General features: G+C 40.3%; 1 protein-coding gene across 4 annotated transcripts; it reads left to right on the top strand.

The window, feature by feature from the left end:
• Nucleotides 1–1238: 1238 nt before the first annotated feature.
• HACD2 (3-hydroxyacyl-CoA dehydratase 2) lies at nucleotides 1239–22099 on the top strand (the record flags this gene model as incomplete). 4 transcript variants are annotated; one of them, XR_014226564.1, is made up of 9 exons in its annotated part: nucleotides 1239–1369; nucleotides 7289–7406; nucleotides 7711–7729; nucleotides 10440–10528; nucleotides 16510–16631; nucleotides 17295–17473; nucleotides 18162–18338; nucleotides 18674–18733; nucleotides 21953–22099. XR_014226564.1 is itself a non-coding variant. In XM_082284901.1 (7 exons), the coding sequence occupies 7 exons, from the start codon at nucleotides 1239–1241 to the stop codon at nucleotides 18242–18244; spliced, it is 741 nt and encodes a 246-aa protein (XP_082141027.1). In that variant the 3' UTR covers nucleotides 18245–22099. The 4 variants fall into 4 exon arrangements, 2 of the variants coding, with proteins under 2 accessions (XP_082141027.1, XP_082141028.1); XR_014226565.1 differs by having other exon boundaries at nucleotides 18674–22099; XM_082284901.1 differs by having other exon boundaries at nucleotides 18162–22099.
• Between the last annotated feature and the right edge of the window lie 260 nt (nucleotides 22100–22359).

The raw sequence follows: 22359 nt of genomic DNA, 5'->3' as shown, positions 1-22359 counted from the left end.
TGCAGTGACTGTCAGGTTTTGAAAACAGAGACCTTTTTTTTTTTTTACTTGCATACATGAATAATGAATGATTTGTTCCTCTAAAATTTCTTGGTATATTTATTGAAACATTGCTCTAAAGCATAGCTGTTTGAAAATGGAATCCTCATAAATCATCTTTGCATTTTGAGCCCGATTGTCTGGAAGAAATGTGCACAAGAATTTAATAGGCCACAGAAATGCTCATGCGGAAGCAGAACTTTCTGAGATGCGGGGTGAGGCTTATGTGGTTATTCCGCACTGCTCATAAAGGGACTGCACCATGACATGCATGGGAAATAAACCGAGAGACGTTTATGGGAGCGGAGAAGTAACTCCACAACATGTTTACAATTTCTGAACAGGAGAAAAAAATTCTTCCATCGTGGCTGTTAAGAAAGGCAGTTCTGACTGCCCTGATGAGGATGCTTCTTTGCTGGGAAAGTAATGCTTTCCAGGCAGGCTTTTGCTCTTGTAGAGAGCTTCAGCAGGAACTGAGTTATAACTCCTTATTCACACAGGATCACAGAATTGTTAGGGTGGGAAGGGACCTCTGGAGATCATCCCATCCAACCCCCTGTCAAGGCAGGGTCACCGGAGCAGGTGACACAGCAACACGTCCAGGTGGGTTTGGGATGTATCCAGAGAAGGAAACTCCACGACCCCTCTGGGCAGCCTGTCCCAATGTTCTGCCACCCTCAATGTAAAGAAGTTCGTCCTCATGTTGAGGTGAAACTTCTTGCGTTTGTTTATGGCCATTGCTCCTCACCCTGTCGCTGAGCCCCACCGAAAAGTCTGGCACCATCCTCTTGACACCCGCCTTTGAGATATTTATGTGCATTAATGGAGATCGCCTCTTAGTCTTCCCTCCTCTGAACTATATTATAAAAGTAATGAAAACCTATGAGATATTCCAAAAATAACCTTACCAACTAACGCTATTAATGTCTCTAAGGACAAGGCAGACCTATTTCTCCCTATAGAGGGGCGTTCTGAACCAGCCCTAAAAGGCGAGCTAACAAGTCCCCGGGCGGGAACCGCTCCCTGACTCCCGCGAACGCCGCAGCACGCATCCCGACCCCCGGCCAGCTCGGCCGTGCCCGGTGCGAGGGGCGCGGGCGGTCCCCGCGGCTGCGCGGAGCTGTCCCCGCCCGGCCCGGGGGAAGTCCCGCCCCGCGCCCGCCGAGCGCCGGCAGCGGGCGGGGCGCGGGAGCCGCGAGATGGCGGCGGCCGGGAGCGGCGGGAGCCGGGCGGACAACGGCTACGGCGGGCAGCAGGCGCGGCGCAGGAAGGGCCCGGGCGCGCTGGCCACGGGCTACCTTGTTATCTACAACGTGGTGATGACGGCGGGGTAAGGACCGGGCGGGGCCGCTCGCGGGGCTCTCCGGCCGGGACCGCCGCCGGGGCGCGGGGCTGCCCTCGGCCGAGCTGCGGCCGCGGGTGGGTCCGGCGGGGCGGGGCAGGGCGCTGAGGGTCCGGGCGGAGAGCAGCGGCCTCTCCAGCCGCGGTGCCCGCGCTCCCGTCCGCTCCGAGCCCATGCGGCTGCACCGCCCGGCTGCCGGGTCCGGGCGCTTGGCTGTGCCCCGTGCCCCCCGTGCCGTCGGTGGCCCTGCCTTGCGCTTTGGATAACGCTAAATGGCACAGCCGGCCCCTCGCTCGCCGCTCCTCGCGCTGGAGGGGGCTCCTGCACGTACGTGCACAGCTGGCTCCCGCTGTCCCCGCTCTCCACCGTGCACTGTGACCATAATCCAGGCTGCGTGCCCGGGGGTCCCCCGGAGCCGGTCCCTGTGCGGCCCCTGCCCAGCCTGTGCCAGGCCTCAGCAGCTCCTGGCCCGGTGTGACCCCTCAGCACTGCGCGGCCCCCTCCGCGGCTTGGCCTCTTTCACGTGCCCCTTCCAGAAGGAGTTCTGCACAGCAGCACAAGTGCGTGTTCCCTGGGAACTGCCGTGTTTTATAATTGATACCTTAATTTGCTCTGCAGCAATTGTCACATCCAGGTGGCTGTAGATTCCTTGCATCACCATGTCTATGGTGTAGGTTCCAGCAGTTTTCAGTAGAGAGGTGACCCTAAATACAGGGAATTTATCCACAGCAATAGTTAAAGGCAAAGGTCTTGAGCCCTGCAAGATTTCTCTATGAATCCTTCAGCTGCTCTGTAATTCGAGGTTGAAGGCTGCTGTTGGGACATGTGAGCTCCTGGACCAGCTTGGTGCTCTGCCCTTGCCCTGCAGAGTGCAGACTGGGGCCAATTGGGGCTTGCTCAGGTATGTTCTTGGGCATAAAAATTAAAATAGTGACAACTGGGAACTCTCAAGAGAAAGTAGACTTTTTAATTTTTTTTTTTTTTTTTTAATGTGGCTGTGCTGTCTCATTGGAATCCAGATAAAAATAACACCATCTTTTGAAAGATTGAGGATATCTGGGTGGGAGGAGAAAAGAGCCTTTAAAATGGATCCCAAATGGGCATGTTTTCTGCTAGATAAGCCCTGGCGGGTGAGAAGTTGAGCAAAGAGAATAGTGTCATGTTTGAGGAGAAGGTTAGTGTAGAATTAATAGAGATACTATTTACTTCAATAAGGCAGGTGGACATGAAGATTCTTGTCTTTCCTGGTGACGATGCTATTTCGGCTTACAAGATATTTACACTTGCGTGGAGCAAAGGTGGGGGAGCAGGGAGAGCTCAGTTCTTGTGAGGTGCTTGGGACACCTGTTACCCAACAGTTGAGTTACTGTGAAATGTTACTAAGCAGGCTTATGGCTCCATAGGATATTTGCAGGGTATTTCACTCAGAGGACAATGATAATTACTCACCAGTTTGATTTAAGTAATCTGTTGTTTCAGAAATAATTACATGAGTAATACAGCACATTGCAGACAGTCAGGAGGGCTTTTCAGTTTTGTTGTGGTGTCCCTGCACTGTGGTAATAAGTTTACCTCTCTGAGCTCTTCAAAGTAGTAAAAGTATTTCCCTGCTTATTTTGCTGCTCATATGCAATTCAGTTGTGTTCATAAAAGATCTAAAAAACCTGAGAGGGAACCTGTGGTATAAATGGAAAGTTTTCTTCATGGACATGAACTTTTTGTCATGGCAGGCAAGCTCCTGAGCGTGGGAAATTTCTTTTTCTTCAGAAGAACAAACTAAAAAAATTCAAGTGCTAGAAGCTCAGAAATAAATAACATAAATCTCTATTTGGCTTTCTGTTGTCATGTAAATCTTGATCATGATGTTACCCATTTTCTTGATTTACACCAAGCCTCCTAGAAAATTCCACTCTTGGGTAGGATGTGATTTATGGTGCTCTAATATAAGCTGCTTTTTTCTGGATGTGTTTGTGAATAGATGATTTTTGCAGTTTGGGGAGTTGCCATAGGAGTTCTGTGATCATGATGATATCTCTGTGTTGTCTCTCACTTTTCTTTTGGGGTAGGTCACCGAGAGCTCTGACTGATAATTTGTCTTCAAATGAATGAGGAGTTTTGCTTCCCCTGGACACTGCTGAAATTCCATAATATACAAGGTCGAGCTTAGGAAAAAAGCTCAATTTGTTTCTTATTATGAAACCTTTTACAAAGGTAGTTTTTCTGGAGCTAGTTGATGGAAGCTCAGTTGTTCAGATGAAAAGATCAAAAGATTGATACACAGCTGGTGACAGTGATTATTTACTGACCCCATGTCAGTCAGAGTGCTCAGACTTAGTTTCTCAGACTTCACTGCCTTGGAAAGAGAATTGTGGAAAGAAAAAAACAAAAAAATTCAAGGTGCCCAGATGATGAAGTGATGCTGTAAAAGCATGGGGGATTTTTTTGAAGTGGTCTGTTTGGTTTGGTTTGCAAAAGGCTTATAAACAGAAGCACACAGCAATATTGTTGTTCAATAAATAGGTACTAAAGTAAATGTTTTAAAACCATAGTTGCCTTAACTATTAACTTTATTTAAAATGGATCAAGTAACAGTTGAAAAATCTCAGCATAGCTACTGTATCTACTCTGCATTTATCTTGACTTAGCTAAAGAAAAGACAACTGATTCCAAAAATAATAGATCTTACTTCTAGTTCTATGCTGCAGTGCATGTAGCGTGTGGATTCCTAGTAATACAGTGGTTTTTACAAGAGCACAACAGTAGAAAAAGCTTGTGCACCTGTGGATCCCTGACTGGAGCTGCATGCACTTACCATTTGGTTCATGTTTGGGTGATTTCTTTCAGAAATGGGATCAACATGGCACAACGGGGAATAACCAGTGCTGCAGCTGGTTCTCAGCTGTACTTGCTCAGGTTTTATTGCCCACGGTTCAAAGCATTAAGCTGCAGAAAGCCCTGCATCTTGCTTCTCTTTTGTTCAGCCAGACTTTTCCCATCACAGTGTGAAGCTGTATAGTCATGCCTGACCTGGCATGGGAAGCTCATTCTGGAGGCATAGATGCAGCATAGAAATTATTTTTCCTAAAAACTGTGTTTGACCAAAATCACTAAATAGGGCTGGGTGGGGAGAGAGGGCCTGTTGTTAGAGCTGAGTGTAAATGTTAGATAAGCAGCTTTAAAAGGTGATTATGTTTCTTATTTTTAGTCAAGTGCTGTAACTGACTAGTACTTCTGGGTATAAGTAGCTGCTGGTGGTATAAACAATGCATATAAAAAGGATTTCACTCGAGATCGATGGTAATGTAATAGCTCTTGAATTTGCAAGGGTTTATGTTAATCAGTGTCAGCAAAGAGTGTTCTGGGTTATGAGTTTCATTGTCCATGTCTTCAGTGAGTGGTTGTTGAGAGTCAAAGTACACTTCTTCCTTGCAGATGCACACAGTGCATAGCTCTGCTGTATTCTCTTGCATAAATGTTGCAGAACCTCGGTAAACTTTGCATAAGAAAATGCCTTTTTGTGACCTGTGAGAGAGTCAAGGGAGTTAACCTAAGGACCCGAGCACGAAGCTTGTCTATCAAGTCTGACCAACTGAAAGTAAAAAAACTCTGTGTGTGCAGTATTCATTTTTCTTATTCTGGATTAATCAAGGAATGTAATAGTCCAGTTTGGAGTTTATCGACAGCACAGCAGTAATTTAATGAAATGTAGCTCCAGCTGGGCTATCAGGTAGAGTTCAGTGTGTAGGTCAGAGACAGCTTAGCTTTCATGAGACTGTGGTGCCTTTTGCTGCCCTTTTAACCTTCTTGCCAAGTTCCATTTTCAGCTGATACTCCTTGGTTTCACCTTCTCCTCTTCCACTTTCTCTAGTCTTAGAGGATGAAGAACTGTTTTAAGAATCACAGAAGCAGGACAGAGGTACTAAAAGCTTCAGCACTAGCTAGGCTTAGCTTTTCATTTTGTGTGGATTAATGCTCTGATCTGTATCAAATGCTTCTTGAAGGATAATAAATGGAATGGAAAGTACAGTCTTGCTGGAGTCAGTGATCTGGCACGAGGGTGGAGGTGAGCAAAAGGCTGGAGTTCCTCTGGAAGCCATGGGATTTACCAGTCTCAGTTCAGGTGAGAACAGTTGGCAGGCGCAACCAAGAACTGGCATCTTGTGCAACTGGAGAAGTTGCTCAATTCAGCAGAGTTTCTCAACAGACATGGAAGATCAGGAAAAACAGAGAAACTCAACAGATAAGAACAGGACAGTGTCAACCTGCTCTGATTTCCTGTTCCAAAGAAGAAGCAGTAGGTGTTGCAGGGGAGAATCACTAATGCTGTAGTGCTTACTGGTTTATTCTACACCAAAGTCCAAATATAAAAGGAATCTGATTAATTCTTTGTAAACAGCAATTACTTGGCAAATGTTTGTCCTTCGGTTTCACAAGACAGCTTTAACTGAAATAACTTGTCACTCTGAAAAAAAGGGAGGGCTTGTTTCTCTTCTGTTTATCTTCCCTACTCCCCCTGCTTTTCTTTGGTTCTTGTCTTCGAGAAGTTGACGCAGAAATTAATTAGCTTTCCTTCAGTTCTGCTAATAGATTTTGTTGCAAACACAAACTTGGATGCCAGAATTACTTATTGGTGAAAAATCTGAACTTCACTGTATTTCAAACAATTACTGCATTTGAGATAATATGTGCACATACTTTGCAATACCCAAGCTAATGTGGTACTTCTAAGACTCTAATATGCTGTAAATGAAGGGAATTTCTTCATCATCCCTGTTACAAAACCACAGCTACACGTATTTTTCCAAAGGGTAAAAACTATGGCATAGTTAGTGGGCTTGCTACATGACTACACACTGAGGTGAATTGTTAGCAGGGACACGGTGATTTACACGAGGGGTTTGGAGGGAGATGGAGGTAAAGTAGGATGGCATTAAGAGTAGCTGAGAGTGAGACAGCCAGGATGAGCCTGTCAGTGAAAAGTTTGGGAGCCCTCGTTAAGGATTCTTCTTGACCAACCAACCCACCCCTTCTCCCCATGTTTGCCAAAAGCAATTTGAAACTAAAGGTAACTAAAGGTGCTACTTTCAAATGAAAGACTGTTTGACCAGGGTTGATAACTCACCTTGGGTTTGTGGCTTGTTATAGACTTGACTGAAGAATTTCTGATGTTGTGGGCAAGCACCAGCTCTGGACTGCTGTGGTAGTGAAAGTTTCATCAGCGAGGAACAAAAATATTTAGGTTTGTATAATTTACCTGAGGGGAAAATCAGCAGGGCTAACAGGTTACATTGTTCACGTACAGTTGCAGTTATATGGACACTACTTACACAGGCTTAGACTGATTTGTTGGTTAAAAAGGAAAACTGGGATGGGAATGGCTATGCTGCCTTCAAGGCTTTAGCAGGCTCAGTTTCCTTGCAGTTATTTATCTGTAACTATTTCTCATGTGATGTATGCTACCAACTAAGCTGGATGACTTCTCATAAAGTCTAGGGGTTTACTTTGAACTGAAATGTTAAAATCAATGCCTTCTGAATCTTATGTCACGCTGCTGTAAGTTGGTAAGAGATCTCTGACTAGCTATCCAGGGTTTTCTGCTTAAAGTAAACAAAATGTGATGCCAATCTGCCATGAAAACATTCCATAACAAAATTAAATAGGGCACACTGAAAAATAAACTGAGACATTAGAGATACTGGTACCACGCTGGTGCTGAAAAATGCTTAAAAATGCATCATCTTTCATTTGGATAAATTAGTAGAAGGTGCAAGTATTTAACATTTCCAGTGTCGCAGAGTTAGTGTATTTCAGGACAGTTCTGCCTGTCACTTTCTCAGATATCGAAAGAGGGATTAAAGATTTCTTTGTATTTATGCTTTGCTTGATGTCTCCTTTTTTCTCTTTCAGGTGGCTTGTTATTGCAGTTGGTCTAGTTCGGGCATATCTGGCTAAAGGCAGCTACCACAGCCTTTACTATTCAATAGAAAAGCCCCTGAAATTCTTCCAGACTGGAGCTTTGCTTGAGGTGGGTGTAGTCCTATTCCCTGGCATTACGAATATTTGCATGAATTTCTTGTATTCATGTATTGTTGTATTTCTTACATTTACTTTAATTCTACTGAACATCTCGCACAAAAGCTGAATTTTCCTTTTAGCAAGTGGTGAGGGAGTTTTACTGTCTGCTATTTAGCTTGGGCAGCAGAGCTAAATATTAGTCTTAATCATTGAAATGCAAATACTGAATCTTAAGCTCTTGTAACAGAACTAAATGTGTGGCTGAATTGCTTAATTTGAAATGTTAGTGATTTGAATTTTTCTTTTTGTTCTAGATTCTGCACTGTGCACTTGGTAAGCTTGCAAATTTTCAGTTTATTATTTTTATAGAAGACTGCACTTTTAGCAATATATTAGCAAGAAAAATGTTAGTCTGTGAATTGCCAAATTTAATTCTTGCATAACTTACTAATTTTTGTTTGAAATACATTCCAGTTTTCTACTCCCTAATTTGAGAAGTCACAAAACAGTAAAACTGTGCTTCAGCTCCCGTCTGAATGTTCACTAGCCACTATTTAAAGAGTAAGAAGGCATTGAGGTTCCTAAAGCTGCAGCTCCAAACTTGCTGGTTTTCATCATCATGCAGACAGTCCCCGTACCAGAGGGAGCATTAGATTGTAGGTTCATAGTGAATTCCTGTGGGGTGTTTTAATAACCAAGTGAGGCAGTGGGGAGAGCTCAAACTCGTGCACAGGAATGTGTCAGCAGAGGGCAGTCTGGTTCTGTCGTTGATGAAGTAGTTCTGACCCTCCTGAATCATCCAGTTACTCTGAACACGTCTTAAAAAGGCAGTTTGTAAACTGTGCACAGATCATCCCAAGAAATGAATGATCATATACACCTCAAATTAATGTAAAGGCTTGTGTGTATCATCTATTTACCTGTGTTGCCAAGGCAGTCCTTCCAATGCTGTTTTATTTTACTAAATTTCAATTACGGGTTTTTTTCCAGAATAAACCATACTTCTAAAAAAATTTGTCAAAAATTAGTATTCAAACGTGCCAATTTTAAGGTCTTATTTAACAAGTGGCAAGAAGGGAAAGTTAAATCTTGGAACACTGGACAGAAAACCTTGCAGATAAAATGCTGTTTTTACCATCCTAAATTCATAATGCTCTGCTATTTTCTTGACCTAAACTGGTATGCAGACACCAGTGTTTACTAGTACTAAATCTAAGTATGTAAAAAGTGTAATTGGATTATCATATCTTCACATTTGGGTGTCTGTGCCCATATAGATCAGTGAGTAGCAAGAGGAAGTCCTGTGTTTCACCTTCCAGGCTGATGCAGAACAGCAAGTAAGATGATTACAAAGCCTGCCTGTGTGCAAAACTAATAATTCTGGCTCAGCTGATTTGCTGTGTGGATCCATTTAGCCCATGTTATCCTTAAGAGCACAATTTAATATTAGTGAAAAGAGCCCATTAGGGGAATGTGGCAACATTTTATACCATTATTATTCTATCACTGTTTTCCCTAACAAAGCTCTTTTGCAAAGGAGTTATTTTCTCATAACTGGCCATGGATTATATTTTTTTCCTGTTAATGGAAGTGTTTGTCAGCTAAATAAAATGAGGGGGTTTTGCACAGCTGGATGCACTGCTGCTGTCTGCTGTAGTCCTACTGACTCTAGTGAAAGTCTCTATGCAAGGAGAAACAGGAAACTTGCAGATTCCTTTGCCCCTGCTGAACTAATTGCTCTAACTAGAACTGTAATTCTCTGTCAATAGAAGAGCTTATCTGTGACAGATGGCTGTGTGTATCAGCATAACTTTTCTTTCCACATCTTTTCAGTAGAATCTGAAATGTTAGCATCTGTGAGGCAAGTCCTTCAAAATTTGAAGGTTGGTAGGGAAGTGTCTCTGTGAAGCATGGTTGAGAACAGGACTTTGACATATGGCAGAGGTTTAAAAAATGCAGAGCTCTACCTGGAAAGGAGGTAATATGTAGCCCAGAGACCAAGACAAAAACTGAAGAGAGCTATATCTGTAGGATTTTTCTTTTTACTCTCAAAGAAGCCAAACATATGAATGAAAATAATTCAAATGAAACTTGCTTTTGACTTTTCTTATTCTTCCTTCCTGTTTCATTTTCCTCATTGGTTCTCTACATCTTTCTGAGGCTGTTGTGTTGCTTGTGATTTGCATTAGATTTAGAAAAACTTTTTACTGTATTTTAGGAGCTAGACCTGCTCTGGCATTTGTCTTTATCATTTAGCTGTTGGAGGAAAATAAAACTTTATGATGCAAAGTTTAGAAATTCTGTGTAATCTTGCAGTCTAAAGCTATTCCTGCTCTGTCAGACCTGGGTGTGTAGGGTCCTTTTACTGGCAGTTTAAGTGGCACCTCAGAACTTGCTGGGAGAACCAGTGATATCTGCTTCCTTGAGAGGATCTTCAAGTCGTTTCTGTACCTACCACTGCATCAGCTGTTGCTTGGGGTTTGTTTGTTGTGGGGTTGGTTTTTTTGTTGGTTGGTTTGGTGTTTTATGAGTTGTATTTCCAGGAAGGAATTATAAATTTTGCATCTATCAAAATATGGGCTAGATTAGTGTTTCTGAAAAATAATTTTTGCTGGCTGTTTTTTTGGGATATACAGTGCAAAACATATTTATTGTTTTTGCTTTTTAAATCACAATAATGAAGAGTAACTTGGGTATTTTAATCAAACAGGGTTTATTTGAAAGCCTGTATCCCAAAAGCTGTTTGATTGAAATTATCTTATTGAGCTGTTCCATGTATTGAAGAATGTGCTGTTATTACACCAAGACCAATTACTTTTGTTTACATTTTGATGCAGAAAGTCTTGTCAGGGAATTGCACTGCATTAGGCTGTATAAACACACCAAAAAACTAACTCCATATTTTCAAATTAAAAAAAAATTAAATGCTTTCCTTCCAGAAGTGTCAAATACCTGGACTTTGATGTAGCTGTGTTTTATTTCCCCATCCCTACCTCCTACCCTGGTAGTCAGGAATATTTACTAACTGCAAAATATCTTCCAGGCATTGTTCCCTCTTCTGTTGTTCTGACTGCTTTCCAAGTGATGTCAAGGGTTTTCCTGACATGGGCAGTAACACATAGTGTAAAAGAGGTAAGTCAAGCTACAAATTGATAGAAAAACTATTGATCCATGGTGAAAAGCAAGTGTTGATTGCTGTCTTATTGTCCTTAAAATGTCTTCTGTCTGTATCCCAACATGGGAAATTGTTCATTTGAATTTCTGTGGATCAAAAGAAATAAAAATAGATTTGATGTCATCTTTTGTTGATGGTCAAACAGAGCGAGGTCTGATTCTCTCACTGTGAGACATCGAGCTCCTGGATAGATTCTGCAGTCCTTACTGACAGGCAAAGAGGTTCCAGTGTGTAACACAGAACACTGAATTTGGTACAGCCTTCTAGTGTTCATCTCATTAGTGCCATAATTTAAACGGAAATCTCACTGCCCTCCTGCATACACAATTCACTTTTTGTGGCATCTGAAACTCCCCCTCAGTTGTTTGTGCACAACAGTGCCTCCATGCTCTCCATTGTCACTCTCCAGGATAATCTCTCCTCTGTCCTTCATTCAACTTTCTTATGTCCAAACTTGGGTGGTCTTTGGGGGCTGTGTGTTTTTTCTCACTGCTCACCACACCAAAGAGTGCTGTACTCTATGCAGATCTCTTTAGAATCCTTTGGAAGCCACGTTTTTTGAAAATTATTCCTGACAGCTGTTTTAAAATCTAGACATGCTTTAATTGGTAGAGGTTATGCTGACTGACTCATGTCATCTGAATCCTTCTAGTAGCCCAAATATGCTGCATCTCTGCTGTTACTTTAGCCAACTAATCTTACTGGTTTTCTTCTCATTAAAGGAAGAAATTAGTCTCGGTACCAGTGTCAGCATGGGTGCCTAAAATAAGTGACAGTCATTTTATGCATAAGATTATTTGTGACTTGTGACTTGCCATGGAGAATGTCTTAAGGAACTTGTCTTACTGCAAAGTCTTGAGGGAAGCTGCTTTCTCTTCCTTCCTCCAAAGCTGTTACCAGAGCAGCCAGGCACATGTAGAGCAACATAAGTCACTGTAGTTCCTAGTAATTAACAGCCCTTTCTGGTACTGTGGTGCTTGTTCACATGAAGCTTTAGTTTCATGCTACTTAAAGTGGAGGAATGTTATTTTTCTCAATAAACATAAAATCTTGGAAATAATTCTTTTCTAATGGATTTCCCTTTTGGTGCAAATTAATGTACTCTGGTCTCTGTTAATTCACTGGGAATCAGTACTAGATTTTGAACAACAAAAAAAAAAAAGCCATAATCTCAACACATTGGATTTTATATATATGTATAAAATACTTTAAAATAAATATTCTTGGAGTTTTGCTTGTTATATATATGATGTTGGGATACCTGGTGCTTCATAAAGAACAGTGATAATCTCTTTTTATGAATTGTCTCCTGGTTTTGATGTAACCCAAATATTAAAGGCTAGATTGAATGGATTAGAATTATTCCATGTGCTGTCTGTTAGACATCAATGAAAAACCTGTAATATGATTGTGGGTTAGGTTTTTTTGAAGTTTATGCCCACATTCTCACCAGAGAAAGCCAACAAAATGGGAGAAAATGGGAGCAATGAATTTAGCCAAACATTTGACCTTTAACAAGGATTCTTTCAACAATACCCCATGCAGGTTTTTTTCCCCACACTTGTGTGGTCTTCTGGCTAAAGTCTTGCAAGAGGCTGTATTATGTGTTGCTTTTTTAATGTCTTAGAAAGTGGGTATAAGAATGGCAAGGATGAGGAATCCTGTGATGAGTTTCTGTAAGTCTGTGACTTAGAGCAAATAAATCAAATAAGAGGCTGTATTCCAACCCCTCCCCTTCCCCCAACCAGGGAGCCTGCAGGCTCACCTGGGGAGACGTATTGCAAGTGTCACAAGTGTTCTACTTTCTCTAAAGGGCTGTCTGCACAAGTGAGCTCCATGGTGAAGGCCAGGATTAAATTGTCACACAGCTTTATGGAACTTGTAAGCGATGCAGTTGCATGATGAGGTTCTTGTAAAATAAAACTCAGTTTTCCTCTTTAACTTTTTGAGTGAGGCTTGTTCAGTATCTTGCTTTTCCAGACTGTTTTCATATATAATACAGCTGAAAGAAGAAATGTGTATTGCATCCCTCCTGTCAGGATACACTTCTGGAAATGTGATGTGATTTGAAGCATGCTTCTCGCCACTAACACGTTTGTGCTTTTGGTTGACTTCAGTGCTGATGTGTTGTTAAACTCAATATGAAGCTATTCACAACAAATGTTAAAGCATGGCAAATGTTCAAGCACTGCACACTTCTCCTTGCCTGCACTGTAGGAGCAGTTGTTGGTATTGTGGAAGAGGGCCTGGCATGTAATCACTGCTGGCCATTACATCAGAAAGGAATCAGTTCAGTGAATTTTACTGTTTCCCCTGCAAAGGAAGGAGGAGAATAAGCAGCCTGGCATGAAGGGCTGGGAGGATGTAGGCATAGGAGAACAGAAAGTGTCCTTCAGTTCAAAAGGTGTCTTTTTGAATTTGTGTGAGCACTGAGATCATCTGGTGACATCATGGCAGGCCTTTGTGGAATTCCATTCTGGTAAATAATTCTGCACCCAGTTCTGATGGGTGGTTAAAAAATGGTGTCAGCAGGCATTTGCTGCTTCTCCCATTGGGTTCAATTACAGATGAGTTGCAAGTAAGTGTAATACAGTTTTAGAGGAACCTTTGTAGAACACACAGTCAAGAGATGCTGTGAAAGCAACATATACAGCATGTGGAGCTGGTAATTGGGACTCCAGTATCTGCAGTTGTGAATTGATATCTTCAATCAGTAGTAAAGCATACTTACCTACAAGAAGGAAGAACATCTTAATTTATTATAGTTAAGACTAAGTTGTAGTAAAAAGTCCATGCTGGAAGGGTCAGAACTCTGAATAATGAGTACTGTTGAAAAGGCTGACTCATCACTGCTGCACATCTAGGTAAAATTTGAGCAATGCCATACAACACAATAGTCAGGCGCTTTGTGCCTACTGTGAAGCTTCCTTTTTTTTTCCCTTAATTTTATGTTTTATTTTTTAATTACTGTACCAGAGAACCAGCTCTTTGGAGAGAGACGTGCTGTTCCAACATTTTCCATCATTATACTTGCATAGTGCTGCTGGTTTTGCTCTTCTGCATTGGATTGCTTAATTATGTGTTTAGCTGAAATTTTCTGCAAATTTGTCAAACTGTTACTCTTAACATAGAGAAATTTCCCTTTCCATTCTTAAGGAGAACATTAAAAACCTCTCAGGCTTTATTTTGTCAACTCCCAGTTCTCATCTTGCATTTTAAAAGACAAACATTGTCTGCTATTCACAGTACTGAAAAAAAGCTAAGATATATTCAGGACCCTCCTTGATATGTTGGCTTAAAACATATGCCAAAAACTGATGCCTATTGTATGATTGACTCCTATTAAGAGAGCTGGACAAATAAGATGTAAATAAAGTGTAAAGTTTGTCCTTCCTTGAAAGACTGGCATGAAAAAAAGTAGTGGAAGAAGAATTGAATTCTCAGGGCAGCACTGACCGACCTTAGTGGTTTATTAAAGGTCTGTGTATTTGCCTTATCTTCAACCTGGAGGAGGAATGATGCAAATGCAGTATTAGCAGGGGCTAAAAGAATAAGACTCTTGAGAAATTGTTTTGTAAATCAGTTCTCAGGGGATTTATAATGTACATTTCAGTCATCTTTATCTGAAGTACTGAAAAATTGTCAGTGCTCAGAGAGAAGTTCTGACAGTGACAGACTGGTGGACAGCTATGTGAGTGTGCAAGAAACTTTATAATGATAACCACCAGTTTCCAGTCTTCTTTCTTCCTTAAATAGGAATACAAGCTATGAAGGCACAATCAATGATTCTTTAAGTGACCTAACAGGGTTGTGTGTTTCATAATAGTGTGAACTATTATTTTAATACTGTTTTAATAACTTATAATACAAAGAAAAGGGGGGGAGATTAGACCTCAAAGGCAGTGTTACAGATGTCATATGATAGAGTTGGACTCTAACTGCTGTAATTTTCTACTTTCATGCGTATGATTCACTGTCAGCATCCCAGTTTCTTGTCCTTGCTCATATCCTTGGATGCTGCTTCAAGCTACAGACTTTTGGGTTTTGACTTTACTGATTTCCAGAACTAGGGAAAGAAGGGGGATTTAAAGTGCAGGTTGAAGCCTGTGACTCACAGGTTTAGGGGGAAGCTCATCACTAAGCTGCTACTCCTGATTTGACCAGAAGATGCAGCTCTGGAGTGCTTGTCAAGCACATTCGTCTTTTATAACAGCAGCATCTGGGAAGTGCTGTTAACTTTTCCATGTTGAGAGCTAAGTCTTGCTTATCAAGCAGACCTCAAACAGGATCCAGATCCTGCAGCAATGTGTAAAAATAGATTTGCTCTTTTATGATGATGTAAGGGAGATTAATATATAAACAAATTATCAGAATGTGGAAAAAGAATAAGGTGCTTCTGCTGCAAAATGCAGTGAAAGTGAAATGTTGCATGCAGCAGAACATAGATTTACAGCATAATACAGATTACCAGCAGCTCTACATTCCAGGATAGCTCAAGATTTCTGAAAAAATTTTTCTGGGTTTTCCAGTCTGTAATAAAGCTTTTTCTGGGTAATTCCCATGAGTGTTTTTACCCAAAAGTATATGATCAGTTGATCAGTTCCCTCCTATTAAAAAGTTTCTGATTGTCCATATATATATATATATATGTATGTATGTTCTTGTTCCTTGTTTTTTCTCTTGGTTTGTACTTTGTCCAAGATGAACAGAGTGCACCACCCACATCTCCTGACTTCCTTTTCTCTTTCTTCAAGAGAGGAAAAGAGAAAATGTGGGCCCCTGTGGCTGAGCTCTTTTCATTCCCACGGTCCAGTGAATATGGGCTCAAGGTGCTTATACAGCTGGGAATTATGTTGAAGAGGGGAGGGAAGGAGGGAGATGGCTGTATAAAAATCATGTCTGCTCTTTCAAGAGTTTGTACTGTGGGTATGTGACCCCACATATACTTGATCCATCTGGAACTTGAACATCGTAATGATCCTCCATAATCTGATAAATATAACTCTTCATTTTAAAATACATTCTTTTGATGATTAACCTTCTAAATATCACAGATAAAGGCAATTTATCACAGAATATTTTGAGCTGGAAGGGACCCACAAGGATCATTGAGTCCAGCTCCTAAATGAATGGCCCATACAGAGATCAAACCCACAATCTTGGCATTTTTAGCATCATGCTCAGACCAGCTGAGCTGATCTCAGGGTTAAAATATGGAGGGAGTTACAGCTAGTTCAGTGATGTGTGACTGACATAAAAGCTCCAAGAGGTGTAAAGCAGTGAAACATGATATTCCTTGGGTGTAACATTGGAGGAACAAATGTTATGATAAGCAGAAAATGGAGCAAGGAACAGTGAATCAGGTACCTGTCAAGCTTGCCTGAGGTGAGACACTCTGAGTATCGTTCTCTCCTCCCAGCCTGACCTCTGGTGTTAGCTGTTTTGCTGCTGCTCAAAAGTAGGACCCAGTTGCTCACCAGAGAAAGGAAATCTGTGCTTCTACTCAGAAGTACCATGAAGTAGTATCAGAATATGAAGTGTAAACCAGGTATTGAGTGTAGACCATTCTTTCTGCACTAAGAGTCAATCGTAGGACTGAAATAGAAGCTGGTACTCTGTAGGGATGGGAAGCGTTAAGAATTATACTCAGCATTTCAGGAATTTATTGTACCAATTTGCCTTGCACAGAGTATGAGAGCTTAAGTTACCTGATCATGAAGCAGAGCTATTCTGAAGCAACTAGAAAAATTCAGAGCATGATAAGAAGGGTTTTTTACTGTTGTTACTAATATTGCTTTTAAGCTCATTCTTGGAGTCTGATCTCTAAAATGATGCAGTAAAGCAACCCACAGGAATTGATTTCTGTGAGGTTTTCTTGGGTCTGGTGGGTAACTGGTAATGCTCGAGTTCATACTAAGGCTTTTCTCCTTTCTCACAGGTACAAACTGAAGACAGTGTCCTCTTGTTTGTAGTAGCTTGGACAATCACCGAGATAATCCGTTACTCTTTTTACACGTTTAGCTTGTTAAACCATCTCCCTTATCTCATCAAATGGGCCAGGTCGGTAGCATAATAAAAATCACAGCTTTAAAGCACTGATCTGACAGGGATATTTATCTTGTAAAGTAGTTGCAGTGCGAAAAATTAGATTCTGCCTCCAGGTAATTGCCCTGTTTGTGAACGTGACTGCCTAGCTTCTTTCCAGCAGATTTCTGGGTTACAAAAATCTATTGCATTGCAAGCTGAAAGAGTAGTTTGTCTGAACTCAGTTCCATTTACAAAATGATTGTTTGTCAGAAACTGATATTTAACAGTAAGGGATGACAGTAAGTAAACTGACATTTAGCAGTAATTCTTGAATCCAGTTGTTGCACTTGATATATTCTTTAAGCTCATTGATTAACATCAACTATATTTGACCCCATTTTAAGTAGTAAAATGACCTCTACCAAAGACTTCAGAAATCAAAATAATAAAGTCTGTGTGTGTAGAATAGTTTTAAAGATAATTTTTAGATTCTCAGATAAAATCTTAAGTATTTCCAAATGATTCCTGATTTGAATACTTACCTTGTAATAAAGTTAATACCTTGCCAAATAAGAGCTAAGAAAAATAAATACTGAGTGGAGAATTCAAAATTTGAATAGTCATAATATCATTTAACAAATATTTTGTCAGAGTTTGCCATAACTTTTTATTTTTTCTGTGTATGTTTCATTCTAGGTACACTTTGTTTATAGTATTGTATCCAATGGGAGTGTCAGGCGAATTACTCACAATATATGCTGCATTACCCTTCGTCAGGCAGTCTGGCTTGTATTCCATTAGTTTACCTAACAAGTACAATTTTTCATTTGACTACTATACATTCCTGATCCTGGTCATGATCTCTTACATTCCAAGTAAGTATGAGTTTGTTAGGTTTTTTAGTATTAACAGCTGTACTGGGAAAAACAAACAATTGTGGGATTAACATACATAGAAGTAACTAATTCAGCCTGCTGATGACCTTGTTTAATTTTTGCATGGTTCACAAAGGTTTAGTATCTCATGGAAATTACAGCTTTTGCTGTTCATGTGTGTATATTTTCCATCCCCTACTTTGTTGTTCTGCAAACATGCTGTGTAACATAGCCTTAGAAATAAGAGGAGAAAAAGCTCTGGATAGAGAGAGGTGAAGGAGGCACCAGTGTGTATAAAGTGCCTTAGAGTCTGAAGAAGTGACACTAGAATTACAAAAAATCAAACAAATCTGTACATTTCTCCTGGAAGGACTTTTTCCTCCTTGCAGTCTGTTCTCTTTGTATTGTGTGCATGCAGTTAAGGCAACTTTTGTGATCTGCTTCTACATGCAGAGTAAATAAGGCATTTTGCATTTAAAAATGTGATTGCTCTAGCAGAAAAATAAATAGTACCTGAAGCCTAAGGACAACATCAGTTCATCTCTAGAGTGTAAAAGGCAATAGATAACTTAAGCAAAAAGTGGATAAGCACATCCTCTAATGGAGAATTGGTGACCTTGACCATGTGACTGTGCATCTTGCCGGCCTCGCTTCACACTTTATTGACTTGAGTCTGTTTTCTCCTCAGTCTTCCCTCAGCTGTATTTCCATATGCTACATCAGAGGCGAAAGGTACTCTCCCACACTGAAGAACATAAGAAGTCGGAGTAATTCCAACTCTTTTTCAGAACTTTTCAAACATCAAAATGCTGCAGTTTTTCAATACCCAGCACATTTGTAAAGAATATACCAAGATAAGTCAGAGGTAAAAGACCAGTAATTTAGCAAGAATAACCAATAAATCTGATTTCACTGAAATTCCAGGATGTCAAACATTAAAATAATTTTCAGCTTGCAGTGCTTCAGAAAACTTAAACTTTATATGGCTTGGCAGTTAACCTTTTCCTTAAATGATGTGCTAAATGGTTTTCATTTATTACTAAATGCCTGAAGGTTGCAGTATGAGTGATGAAGTTGTAGCCACTAAATGCCTGAATTGGGATTATATTACTGATACCTCTTTTTTTTAAGTGCTTGACTGCATGCCAGAAACTGTATGTATTGCTGTGAAAGCAAACAATATGCTCTGGAATATTTCAGGATAATGTCAGAGACTTCAGTGGAGAATGTAATCTGGGCAAAGTGCTTGAACTTGGAAAGGTAGGTTGTGTATTTAAAAGGTGATGGGAACAAGAACAAGAAGCCAGTTACAGAAAATGAGGGGAATGTGGTTGTTTAGGAATTTAAACAGCACAGTGTCTGACCAGGGTGTGTTCTCTGAAGATCTTGTTTAAGCTGATTACCCAAATGCTAATGTTAATTCCGAGGCTGTACTTCTTATCTGAAACATTGAAACTCCCCCAAGTACTGCATCCCTGAATACTTTTTTTTATGTATTGGAAAAAAAAAATTAATAATAACTGTAACACTGCTAGTGGTATCAGCCAGAAACAGGTGCAGTTCTCCCTTTTTTACTTTATCATCTCTAATCACTGTCTGTGATACTCATCCTTCAGTGCTGAGGACTACTTGGTCTACTATGATCTACTGTGTTTGAGGGCCTTGTTCCTCAGCCTAACTTTTCTCAAGTGACTGAGGTCATCACGGGCACATCCAAGCAGGCCAGTTCCAGGCACTCAACTTCTGAAGTGTTGCAAAGTTGTAAGATGCTCCTTGCAAAGCAGATTGTCTCACGTGTTACATGCTGCTTTTGCAGACTGGGCAAGCCACCCTCATCTGTTCTTTGGAAAGAGTGGAAGACCACAAAAAGTTATATTCTCCTAGGTGCTTTCTCTGGGTTTTCAGCTTTCCTTTTACCTTGGGAAGGTAAAAGGAAAATGAAAGAGCTGAGAAAGCCTTGTGGTGAGTCAGAAAGCACTAATGCTGTGTGAGCTGTGCCCCAAGTCTAGAAGAAACTTCATTGGGAGTAAAAAGGTGGGGAATGGAAGGAACAAAGGGAGAAGGGAAATGAACAGAAATCCAAGCAGAGACAAAAGGAAATGTAGGTTATGGCTTTGTTCTGTTAGGAATTGATGGCCAAATAGTCTTTTGTCTGCACCCAGTCAGAGTCACTAGACAAGACTGCATGGGCTTCTCTGGCTTCCCTCTTGTTACATGATTTAGTGCATAAATGAGTGTGACCACTCCCGTGCTACTTACAGTGCTGCCTCGTGCTGTGCCTGCCAGCACCTCCCCTGGACATGGCCCGGTTGTGTTTGACACATCCCAGCTCTCCCTAAACACAGCCAGGAAGTACTGAGGACACAGGCTCTCTGTTGTAGCACTTGGGAAGAGATGGATTTACAATTATTTAGGTTGATGCTTGTCAGAGCTGTATTTAAAAAAAAAGAAACTTGGCATTTTTCAGTAATTTTCTTTGGCTTCATCAAAAGGACTGAATTTTCCTAACTCTCACTATATAGAGCCTTTTGTGTTCAACACAAATACGACTATTACAAGCAGAGAGAGGCTAAGAGACAATAATAATCTTTGCTTCTATTGTCAACATTTTGGAGCCAATTATTGACTGGATTAAAAAATACAGGAGGTTGTAGCAAGTTGGGTGTTGGTCTTTTCTCCCAAGTTACAAGCAATAGGACTAGAGAATACTGCTTCATGTTGTGCCAAGGAAGGACTAAATTGGATATTAAGAAAAATTTCTTCATGGAAAGGCTTGTCAAGCGTTGGAACAAGCTGCCCAGGGAAGTGGTAGAGTCACCATCCCTGAAGGTATTTAAAAGAGCTGTAGAGGTAGTGCTTAGGGACATGGTTTAGTGGGATTTTGCAGTGTTAGGATAATGGTTGGACTCAATTTTAGAGGTCTTTTCCAACCCAAACAATTCTGTGATTCTATTACTGTGGCCATATACAACCTCAAAATGGTTTTGGATTCAAAGATGCAACAATTCAATTCATTTCTGTATTAGCTTATGTGCTTTGTTGTAGTGATCTGAGAAATGTTATATTATTCTGAACTCATTGTTTGAAAGTGTAAACTTCAGCCTCTGAACAAAACATCTCCTTTTGCTTATACTTGCTATTAAAGAAGTTAATGTCAATATTTCTGAAGGATGTCATCTGAAAGATCTGATTTCCTGATGTACTTAGGTTGCTGGATATTGTCAATGCTCAGCTCCTGAACTTTTTTTAATTTGATTTCTGTGCCCAAATAAAAGATTTGGTTTCAAATTTGTTGGTCCAATTTGGAGGAAAAAAATGGCTGTGTAATACTCCTACATGAAACAAACTCCTTGCTCTGTTGATGAGAAAGGTACAGTACAGATCTACAGTGGATAGCACTGGCACCATGGAAAAGCAGAGCAAGCTGCCAGCAGGGAGAAAGCTTGTACAACCAACGCCTTTACTGAATAAGCTTTATTGTGGAATATTTAATTGAAAATACTGATTTATCACACAAATGCAAATAAACTACAGTCTTTTAAAAGAAAGTGGAGTTACTTTTCCTTTCAAAAGGAAAATAAATTGCTTTCACAGTAAGAATTCATACCAGTAAAGTTGATTTATAAATTATAGTCTGAAATATGAACTTGCAGTTACTGTGTACAAAAATTCAGTGCTTCATCTTGCAGTGCTTTTTCAAGTTTACCTTCTGTGGAAATCACTGGAAGGTGATCTTGAGAGAGAACTGTGCGATGCCTTAATACTGTTCAGGTTGTTCCCTAATACTGACTTTGCTGACACGTGGGTTTCTCCTCCTCATAAAAGAAGTAGTTTCTCCTCATCTGTCTCTGAAATTGTAAAGTGATTTCTGTGAACTCTGTAACAAAAGCTTTGATTGGTACTGTGTCACAAATGCAGAGGGTTTTATTTTCCCCACAGACTGTTTACTTGGCTTGCATGTTCTCTATCAGCATATCCAAACCAGCAGGCCTTCCCTGCTTCAGTACTCTCCGTTGTGTGCACTGGTTCAGTTGACAACACTTTATGTTCTACCATGCCAGCTCTGAGTTAGTCACTACCCTCCAAAAGACCAAGGTTTTCACCAGTGTGTAGTTTACAACTGGAATTGTAGAAATGTTCATATTGTAAATTACAGTAAGATGCAGGTCACGGTGCAAGTAAATTGTAATTTTTCACAGTGTGATGTTTTTAATCAGAGGGTTTTTTTCTTAACATTCTGAAGGTTGGCATTTGTGTGGACCAATCTGCAGTGTCATTTTAAAACCTATCTTTCAGCTTAAAATTTTCATGAGTATACATCAAATCATGTATTTTGATGTATATGTCAGTGAAACTTGGGTGAAAACTATATACAGTCATTTTTGTATTTTTTTCTATGTTGTGAAGAATAAAATCGTAATTTTATAAGTCTGATTCACTAAGATTATTCTAAGTTAAATGTATTTTTTGTATATTTAGGAATCTGGTATTACCTGGAGCTCTGAAAGACTAAGCGTAGATTTTTTTATGCATGGTTGAAAGATATTTCAACTTGATAATGCAGTGAAATGGTTTGTATGCTAAAATACTAGTCCATGTTTTTGCCTTGTGAAATTGATTCTGTGCTCTCTGCCTGGATTTGGCCTACTGATCAGTGATACTAATTGCTATAATCCAAATAAAATAATTCTGAACAAAATATGTTGTATTGTTACTGTTTAAGGAACAAAAGCAGATACTTTACAAATGTAAGTTAGGGCTGTATTTTTATTCATTTGTATACAATGTGTACCTTTTAATTTACAAGTTCTTTTAGCATATGTAACTCTGGAGCTCAGACAAAAGAATAAAGAAACTTCATACTGTTACTAATGCTCTGCTTTCCA

This window comes from Coloeus monedula (genome assembly GCF_965178545.1).
Source record: "Coloeus monedula genome assembly, chromosome: 7".
Taxonomy (NCBI): domain Eukaryota; kingdom Metazoa; phylum Chordata; class Aves; order Passeriformes; family Corvidae; genus Coloeus; species Coloeus monedula.
The sequence above is the reverse complement of the archived record's forward strand: the minus strand, read 5'-3'. Positions and strand labels throughout refer to the sequence as shown.